We start from the raw sequence: 9,706 nt of genomic DNA, 5'->3' as shown, positions 1-9,706 counted from the left end.
TTATTTACTCTTAAACAATTAGTGCAATATAATCTTAATACAATCTACTAAAGCTTTCAGCATTTTCTTATCATCTTTCATCTTTAATAAAGCTTTCAGTATTTTCCTATAATCTCTCAGCTTTAATTGAAGTCCACCAGATGAAGGTCAGGTGAGGGCTAGCACACATCCAGGGGCCCAGGGGTTCAGGCCTACCAGAGACAAAAAGGTGAGGGAGCAGTGACAGGACACTGGGGCCCTTGACAGAAAAAAGCTAGAATTGGATGGGGCGTCCACAGAGCCCTTTCAAGGACTGGGGAAGGATGTAGAAGTATCACTTCCCTCATGTAAGAGAACACAGCCTGCACTCTTTAGTCTTGAAAGTTCCTCTATCTTTCCCCTCTGTCTTTGTCTGCATGCACACAGTCCTTCCCTCATCACTTCCCAGTCCCTCATGGTGGAGACTGAACCAAACAGGATCTAGAGCACATCATCGTTGTCTTGACATACCAACTCTGAGAATATGATAAGAGTTCAGCCTCTAGCATGCTGATCTGGAAACATCCTCTCTTTGATACAAAGTTTTTGTATGCATGGACCCCTAGGAGAGAACCAGACTTTGAAGAATCCATTCTCATTTGAAATAAAGGACTTGAACAGTTAATGCCAGACCATACAGGAAGCATTGATTAAAATGTAGAGTTACACAGAGTAAGTACTAACCTAAGACAGTGCTTGGATAAAATACTGTGCAGCATGTTGAAAGTCAGGGCAAAACAGTCAGGATGTGGGCTTGAGCTGGGTGTTTAGATGAAATTTTCTGCCATGTAGATGACATATGTTCCCATGTCACTTAAAAAAAATTAATTGTACTCCAGATAAGCAATGTATTAAGAGAGACGTCAGTGTAAATAGACTTTCTTGACAATCTCTTCACCTGCATATGGAGATGTCCTAGTGCTTGTTAAAATCTGACCATTAAGCACTTGATAGTCAAGTCCCATTGATTTTGGTGGGAACTAGGATTCTAAAGATCCTTGAAAAAAAGATCAGCAAGAAGAAAAGCAGAAGTAAACAAGTGTAAATGAATGAGGTGCTCAAAGTTGAAATCTAGAATGACCACTGATGTGAAAGAAACAGCTTCAGAGTGACAGAACTTTCTACATTATCTAGTAACTTTGTGAAAAACAGCTGTAGGAATTCTGAATGGATTCAGAAGATATTGCAGGCTTTTTAGAAGCAGCTTGCAGCACTGCACAGCATATGTCTTGGTGCAACATTTAAAAGAAGTGAGATGCTGGAATGTGAGTACATAGAAGTATGCAGCTGCAGACAGTGACATCTCAAATATGGAATGACTCGTGTATTTGTAAATACTAATGATTCCTTCCAGGCTTCCAGTTAGGTCCTGCAGTTCATTGAGAATGTTAAACTGTTTTCTGTAGTGGAGCTTCACATTTCAAAAATATGATCATGAGAGACTTGAATAGATTCAAACAAACCAGGTTTGCCACTGGCACAGGCATCAAAATGGCCTGCCATCAAGCAGAATAAAATTGTTAATAGCAGCAACACTTACAGGAAAAAAAGGACAAAAGGGATGTGTGCAGTGGAAAAGAAGTGGACCTACAGTTTTGTTGCTTCTCAATTGACTGACAGCTTAACACCATTCACTAGAGTTGCAGAAACACTGCCTGGTTTGCAGCAGAACTGATCAAGGTTATAAGTTTGTGTTATGGAGGATTTTATGGAACTACAGTGAGATGTTTTTTCTTTAGTACACAGGCTCCTGGATGCGGTTTGGGCTCTGAATGCGGTTTGCTGTGACGTACAAGAACAGACCTTAGGCAGCATTTGCTTTTTGTGGGGTGACTAACTGGAGATGCATGCATGTTATGTTTATAATAACAGTGGCTCAGCTGTCTGATTCTGGTCAGTTCTGCCAATTCATATAGGTCTTTTTGCAGAAGTTTGAAAATCCTGCTCTTTCAAGTAATGAGAACTGAGAATGGAAGAGATTTCCTCTTTGGAAAGATCTTTATAGGCCGCTGTCTTGGGTAACTGCAATATTGGGGGGAAAAAATCCCCATGGATGACTATTGCGTATCTGGTTCATGCATAAGTGCTTTTAAACCTAGGCTTTTTCTGATTTTTAACTGAAAATAGTGAGCCTGATTGCAGTATAGGGACAGTCCTTTGCAGATTCATGCCCTTTGGAGGACTAGTGATGTTATTTCCCAAAAGCAGATTAAAATTTTCTAAAGTTACTATGTGTAGAGACTATCAGAAAACAGACAGTTGTCTTCTATTATGCTATTTTGGTGTGTTGGTAACACATGCAGCCATTTGAGTGCAAACACCTGTCCTTCCCATGAGTGCAATAAGATTTATTCCAAAATGCTTAGATTTTCATGGGTGTTCCCTCCACAAAAGGGAACAGCTGGTCAGTCACCCCAGCAAGCACTGAAATAAGCCTGACTGGCCTTTAAATGCACATTGAACATCAGCTGCTGCATATCTGCATTGTGGAAAAGCTGCCACATGTCATGTGCCTAAAGGCTCATAGTTCCTGCTTCTAACATATGTGGAGCAGGCAGGTTATTTTGTGGCACAGAACAAAACACCAGCTTCCTTCTTTTGCCTTATTACCAGGGAGACTGCACACTGAACCCGCTGATCCAGATTTTGCAGTGTTGCATGCATGGCAAATTCCTAATCTTTACTAATATGTTTGGATATGCTTTCAATGGACAGTGACAAGAAGGGGCATAATATGAAAGTGAGGATAGTCCCAATCCTAGCACAAACTGGTGAGAGATGTGCAGAAAACAATGTAAGGAAGGCATTAATACCTTCTAAGTTTATACCAAAGCTTGTAGGAAGGTCACTGTCTTCTTTACTGGGGAGGGTGGGGCCAGAGTCCAAGTCCCAGAATGAGGCCCCAGAATATCTGTGGGCTGAGTCTTGCTGTTAGAGACAGCAGTTCTTGTTTTTAAACTGGAAGGTGACTTCATCCTTTCAAACTGCCTTCCACCTCCAGGCTGATGCTCTGAAGATTTGGCTGTTTTTCTGGCAAGAGATGATCTGTTGCAATACTGGCTTTGTAGAGCATTCAAGATACACAAAAGCTTTTAAAGTAATCTTGATTCTGCTCTTGTGTTTTTAAGGGCTTGCTTGCCAGTATGCAAGGAGACTTCCTCCACTAACTTCCAAGGTGGTCTCCTAGGTAGGGGATGGTTCAGTCCTATGGTAGAGAATCCTTGTGTACAGAATTCATGCTGTAGTCCTGAAACATGAGGATTTGCCTCTTCAGTCTGGGAAAGGACTGGTGCACTGCTTCTTGAGGTGATATCAGTCCAGTGTTTGAACCCCTTGCCTTCACCTAAAGGTGGAGTTTGAAGCTTTGAGGGGGTGTAAATAATGACCTTAGAGTCTCTTCCATGGTACTAGATTGGAGCACTTCTATCACAGCATTCATTTTCTATCTGGTCCCACTGCTGAGTGATAGCAGTTGGTAGTTGCAGGTCTGCAGCTCTGATCGGAAAGAGAAACTCTGCCCTGTCCTGTTCTGCCTAAGAGGCAGCAGGGTCCTGATAAGACATCTTGCTCAGAGCTTTGAAATCCTTTATTTTCATGTTATCTAAGCATTGACGCAAAACACAAACAACTTCTTTGACAGTAAAACACAGCATATGGTTGACTGGGCTGCTGGAGCATTGGCTGTCTTATGTTTATACTCAGTCAAAACCAAAAATACTTCTTGAACAGGTTTCTTTTTTCAAGATGATGAAGTGGTTCCCAGAATAGGCACTACATGGAAAATATCAAAATGTCTTCAGCTCAGTTTCATCACACAAAATTTCCACAGCTTAATGTACCTTCTATCATGTATATTAGAAGTGAAAAAAATCTGGAAAACCCCAGACTACCCCAGACTGTTACTTCCAACTGACATTGATAGGGGCTTTCTCAACCTAACAGTAACAATGAATGTAAATACATTTTTGAGGTTCCTTGAAAAATCTGTCTACTGGAGACAAGTAGATATTTATTTGAGTAACCATTCTTTTAGTGGGTGAAACTGAAGGCACAGGAAGCCAACGGCAATGACTGCAGTGCTGCTGTGATGTTCACACATCATGAGCCACTGCTGTATGTTCTTCAATTCTGATAAAAGGCTGTACAGGAGAAATAATTTGGAAACCCATGACAGCTGGGTAGTCTCTCCTTATTTCACCCATTAGTCCTCTAAGTCAAGAGCTGTAAATGTTCAGTGCTAGCTGGAGTCCTTGTACTCTCACATGTGGCACCAGGCTGCCAAATGATATGGCAGCTTGAGGAAGGGTCTTTTCTCATTATCTCTTTCAGAGACTGATATTTTTGCTGGATTTTTTTCCCTGGGTACTTGTTCTGACAGTTTTCATCTCAGTAGCCTGCCCTTAGCTATTCCTTCGTGACTGCTAGATAAATCTGTTCATTCTCACACATAGCTCTCTAACAGAATTCTTCTGCCACTGTCAGCAGGCAGAGGAGAAATAGAAAACAAAAATCACTGAGTTAACAATCAGTTCTTATGCACAAAGCAATGTCAGAAGAGAAATGGCTGTGGTCTCACCTCTGCATTGTACTCCAAATTGGTGCAATCAGTATCACAATGTGCTAACCATGCTTTAATGGGTATTCTCTTCCTTCTCCTCCCTTCCAGCCTCTTTCCTTTTATCCCACCAAGAAATTATTCCTTCTTATGGGGCAATTCTGGTACAAACTGTTACCCTGCAGGGAGCATGGCCAGAATAGCAGTGCTCCTCCTTAATCTAGTTGGAAGGCTACTTCCAGAGATGTTTAGTCTTCAGAGGCCATACCTTTGTGCAGACCCATCTCAAGTCATCTCTCAAGATGACTAAATTTTAACCTCCCTCTGCCCTTGGCATTCTAGAACTTGGTCCAGAATACAAAATGTATTTTATATACAGAGTATAAAATGTATTTTGTTTTGTGTCTTTCTGGTTTCTACAGGCCAAATCAATGTCTTTCCAACTTTCTTTTTTAATATTAAAGAAGCTAAAAAAAGATACCATTCAATCACAAACTTGAGAAATCCTCTTGGAGGTTTTATTACAGTCTTTCTCTCAGAGTTTGTGTTGGACAGAGCTACCAACAGCTCTGTCTAGGCCTTTGGAAAGTGGCCAGCAGATAAAGCTTTCGGAAGGAAAGACAAAGCTATTTAATTTTAAAGGAAAACATGCTTAGTATGTTTAACAAACTAGGAACAAGGCACTGCTTTGGAGAATAGATGTGTGCAACCTGTGTATGTTCAGCTCATCACACTTGGCTGCACGGCCTCACAATGCACGTGTGCTGTACCAGGAGGCTGCATGGGTGCCAGTCACCTGAACAGTCTTGCCAGAGATATGGCATGGTGGGGAACAGAGATCCATGGATAATTCAGTGGTGATTAGGTGAGTGAGTGTGTGTTACGTGACACTTTCTGTTCCTCCTTCTTCTTGTCAGTGTTCCTACAATTCTGAATCCCCTTAGTACACAACAGAAATTGCCAGTTCTTTTTTGACTCTTGCAACACCCCACTAAAAGGCACAGTAGCTGCATCCTGATGGGCATATTAATCTTTTCCCTTTGCAAGGTCTCAGCAGTGTCCCATCCACGCTGTCCTGTCCTTCCCCACATTACCTGTGTGGGTCATTCCTTTGGATGTGGGCTTGTGTAAGTATCACACTGGAGTGGTCAGGACTGGTAGCAAACACAAATTAGCACTGGGAGGTGACAGACTGTGGCCTAAGAGTTAAGCTGTGGCTTGTATGTGGCAGATATCTGAAATACAAGAGTGGCTACTGATTACTTCGTTTGGGACTACAAAGGAAAAGCAGCTCTGTATCCTCTCCCTTACTGCCCATGCTGTTGTCCACAAAAGTCAGATTCATTACCTGGTGTGCAACAACCCAGTAATTACACAATCAAGAGAGACATTATTTATTTATTTTAGAGTTGTGCAAACCTGAGTGTTCTGTGGTATTCCACAGATCAAGCACACCAACTACCAAAGCTTTTTACTACTTACACGTTTTAGCAAACAAAAGAATTTGTGTTCATTGGCTAGAAGTCACATGTTCTCATATAAATTAGTATTCTGTCTTCTATTGGTTGATTTTCAAGACTGCACGCTCAGTCTTCTACTTGAGTCAGTGGGTTTCTGGGTTCAGTGGTACCTGACTTGGTGGTCACCATCTCCCCCTCCCAAAATTAACTTTTACCCTGTTGGAGCTATTTTAACACAATTGCTGACTTGGCTTTATTATTTTCTTCCTTATCTTGGCAGTTCTGCCAGATGTCCTTGTGGCCTGTAAATTCTGCATTCTTTGTGTCCAGTATCAGTGCACATTCTTCTTTCCAAGACTTGTTACTACCCCATCAGGTCTGAGACCACTGAAGCATGTCAAGCATGGACAACACTTGGAGCTCGTTAGTCACTCTCTGTTTAACAAACTAAATACCCCTTCTTGTTGCTTAGGCTTGAAAGCATGAAAGATCAAGCATCAGAGCACATCTTTTTGCAGCAATGCCAAGGGCCGGCCCTGCTGGGCCGCGGCCATGAAACCGTGACATTAATGATCCCAGTGATGGTGACTGTGCTGTGTCCGTGTAGCCACCGCCACAATGAACTGATTCACTGTTTTCCCCACTGGCTGAGTAGAAAGAACGAGGTTTATGTGCTGGCCAGCACTTTCAGGGTGGAGCCCGGCGCTGGCAGGGCCGAGGGCGTCACTCGCTGCTCCTGCTGACCGCGGCGGGAGCCGGCTGCTCTCGCCTCACGACACCATTTTTCCTCCCCGCTGCCAGCTCCCTCCTTCCCCTTGGGGCTCGTTCAGTACCGAGTGTCCCTGGAAAATGTCACTTTCGCCTCACCACAGTGTGACAGCCACACCCGCCCTGGGGTGAGGGCCAGGAAGAGGCGGGGCAGGCGGAGGCAGCAGGCCCCCCCCACCATCCGTCCCGGCAGGCCACGGGCCGGGAAGGGGCGGGCGAGCATTCCCGGAACCAGCCGCGCTCGCACCGCCGCCGCCGGCCCGTTCTCCCCGCGGCTGAGGGAGCCGGGAACTGCCCGCCATGTCCTCGATGGCCGCCGCCAGCTGCGACGGCAAGGGCGCGGGCGAGGCGCAGGAAGGGAAGAAGCCGCTGAAGGCCTGCTGCGCCTGCCCCGAGACCAAGAAGGCGAGGGACGCCTGGTAGGGACCCGGCCCCGAGCCCCCGTGGCCCTTCCGCGCCCGGGCGTTCCACCCTCCTGCCCCGCCGGCATTGCCTCCCTTCCCGGGGTTTGTGCCACCGTGCGCCGGGCATGCTGGGGGCGCTCCCCATCCCAGACGGGGGTGCTGGAGCGTCCGAGGGAGGAGGGAGAGTGTGGAGAAGGAGAGGAAACTGTCTTTAAAGGATTACTTAGAAATTAGGAGTTTAAAACCTCATAGCCCGTGTTTAAAACAGGTTTCAAAGATCAGCTTTTAATGCTGCTTGTAAATCTTCACTATTGTTGATTGAAGCAACACGTACCAGCCGGTGATAACTTCTTTATTGTTCACCTGAGTATAATTACATTCTCTTTTAAATAAAGAAAAATACTCCGGTTTTTTTTGAGTCTCAGAGGATGACATTTCCCAGAGAAGTTCAAAATTCGACAGTGACCTATATAGCTGCATTGGTAATTATAGGCTTAGTCATGATCATAAGACCTATAAAATGGTATGAAGTGCACCCTCCAAATGGAGCTCCTTTGTCTTTGACAGTCAATCTTTAAAGTTTAAAAAACTTTAATCCGATGACCAAGTTGTCTTTTTTTTTTTTACTTTGCTGGTGGTATGGATGGTGTTTGGCAGGTGGCATAATACTGAACATTGGTTTTGCTAAATTTAGGGGAGCATGTCTAGTTACACAGTAGAGTGAGGGTGACTCCAGGGCACCCTAAGAAAAGGGTGGTAGGATGGATGTTACTGCTCAGATGGAGTTGCCCTGGGCAGCCAGGGGATGTGTCCATGCTCTTTGTAATAAAACCCAAGAAGAAAACTAAACAGCTCTGTCATTCAGTCAAAAGAAAGTCTGAACTGCTTTTGTGGTATACATGATATACCAACAATGAGAGGCTCTTACTTGGATAGATGAGTTACATCAAAAGTTACCATATATTCTGAATAATTTTTTCGACAATAGCTGGACAGGTGTTGTGTTTTGTTTTGCTTTTTGCTTCAGGGTCCTTAAATTGCAACTGAAGTTTGATTAAATTATCATTTACTGGTTAACCTGTTCTGTATTGTTCTCTTACTGGGGAAATTTTGTTGCTTCCCTACTGAACAATTTGAATCTGGCCAGCTCAGCTACTTGATGGTGTGACAGCCTTGTGTTGTATAACCAATCCCCATCCAGACATGCCCAGAATAGACCCTGGCCTGTTAACAGGAAGTTCTGTTCTGCCTGCTGTCAGAGTTTTAGGTGCACAGCTCCAGACTTGGGTAACTTTTTGGGATAGTTTTATATTGTCCAAAACAGCACTACCCTGGACAGGATAGGAAAAAAAAAAATCTCTGGATCCTAATAGGGATTTTTAATTGTCCCCAACAGTTTGTTAGTTCTGTTTCTTTACTAAAAGTAAGTGAACATTTTATTGCTGAACCCTGGAAATCTTTTTGTTTTGCAGCATTATTGAGAAGGGAGAAGAAAACTGTGGGCACCTAATTGAAGCTCACAAAGAGTGTATGAGAGCTCTGGGCTTCAAGATATGAGTGAGATGAGCAGGACTGAGTGGGGTGAGTACAGCCTTCAGCACCTCTGCCTCTGAAGTGCCCTGCCTTCAGCTGGTGCCCCTGGAAGGCCCAGAGTAGTGTTTGTGATGGTGTTGCCCTTATGAGAGAGAAGGCAGAGCAATTCTCATTGACACTACAGCCAGCATTGCTGTCCTGTGAGGGTGGTGAAGCCCTTGGCAGCACACAGCCTCTGTGAGTCACCCTTCAGCAGTAGAGAATGGTGCTGCCTCTGTTGTCTGCTAAGAGATCCAAACCTCAGTTTAGATTTCTGGTGCTAGGACACGTGGGAGTTGGTTTTTGTGGGTTTGGGCTGGGGTTTTTTTGTTGATTGTTGAACTGTTGCTCAATATCTAGTGGAAATCCATGTTTTGTGAAGCTGTGTTTCCTTTCTCTTCTAGATGATGTCTTTGGTGTGACTGTGTTCTGGAAAGCTGCAAAATAAATTATTTCTGCAAGTTAATTGAAAGAACAAATATAAACAAAAAATCTATTTATGAAGAGTCTTTAATGATAGAGTATGCATCACATCTGTAGCTTTTCCACTGTTTGCTCTTGACCACTGCTATAGAAAATATATTTTTTCCTCTCAATAAAAGCCTGAAAATGACGTATGTTCCTGACTTCTGTTTCTTTTTAAGTGAAGAAATGACAGCGCCCTCCTTACTGAAAAGAGCATGCTGCAGGAATGAGAGAATGAGAAAAGCCTGCTTAATCATTAACATAGGAACTCTTTCTTCCTAATGGTTACTGTGGTGGTTTGGTTGAACCAAGAGAGGGCTTTGCTGGGTTTTCCCACTGATGCAAATTGTGAAATCATGCTAGTAGCATTGCACACTTGCAGTTTTCAGCAATTGTGCTGAAGTTTGCAGTGCTGTTTGTGACAGTAGCTGTAACTATGTTTGTGCAAAGGTGACCACAGACTT

At 43.7% G+C, this 9,706-nt stretch overlaps 1 protein-coding gene across 1 annotated transcript; it reads left to right on the top strand.

Moving 5' to 3' along the window:
- Positions 1-6,988: 6,988 nt before the first annotated feature.
- On the top strand, positions 6,989-9,394 carry LOC131554735 (cytochrome c oxidase copper chaperone). The gene is made up of 3 exons (XM_058800323.1): positions 6,989-7,220; positions 8,678-8,786; positions 9,182-9,394. Exons 1-2 carry the CDS (start codon positions 7,102-7,104, stop codon positions 8,760-8,762), a joined length of 204 nt encoding a protein of 67 aa, XP_058656306.1. The 5' UTR covers positions 6,989-7,101; the 3' UTR covers positions 8,763-8,786; positions 9,182-9,394.
- The last annotated feature ends 312 nt before the right edge of the window (positions 9,395-9,706 follow it).

The sequence above is a fragment of the Ammospiza caudacuta genome, chromosome 2 (assembly GCF_027887145.1).
Source record: "Ammospiza caudacuta isolate bAmmCau1 chromosome 2, bAmmCau1.pri, whole genome shotgun sequence".
Classification (NCBI taxonomy): domain Eukaryota; kingdom Metazoa; phylum Chordata; class Aves; order Passeriformes; family Passerellidae; genus Ammospiza; species Ammospiza caudacuta.
This window is presented reverse-complemented; position numbering and strand designations above follow the sequence as displayed.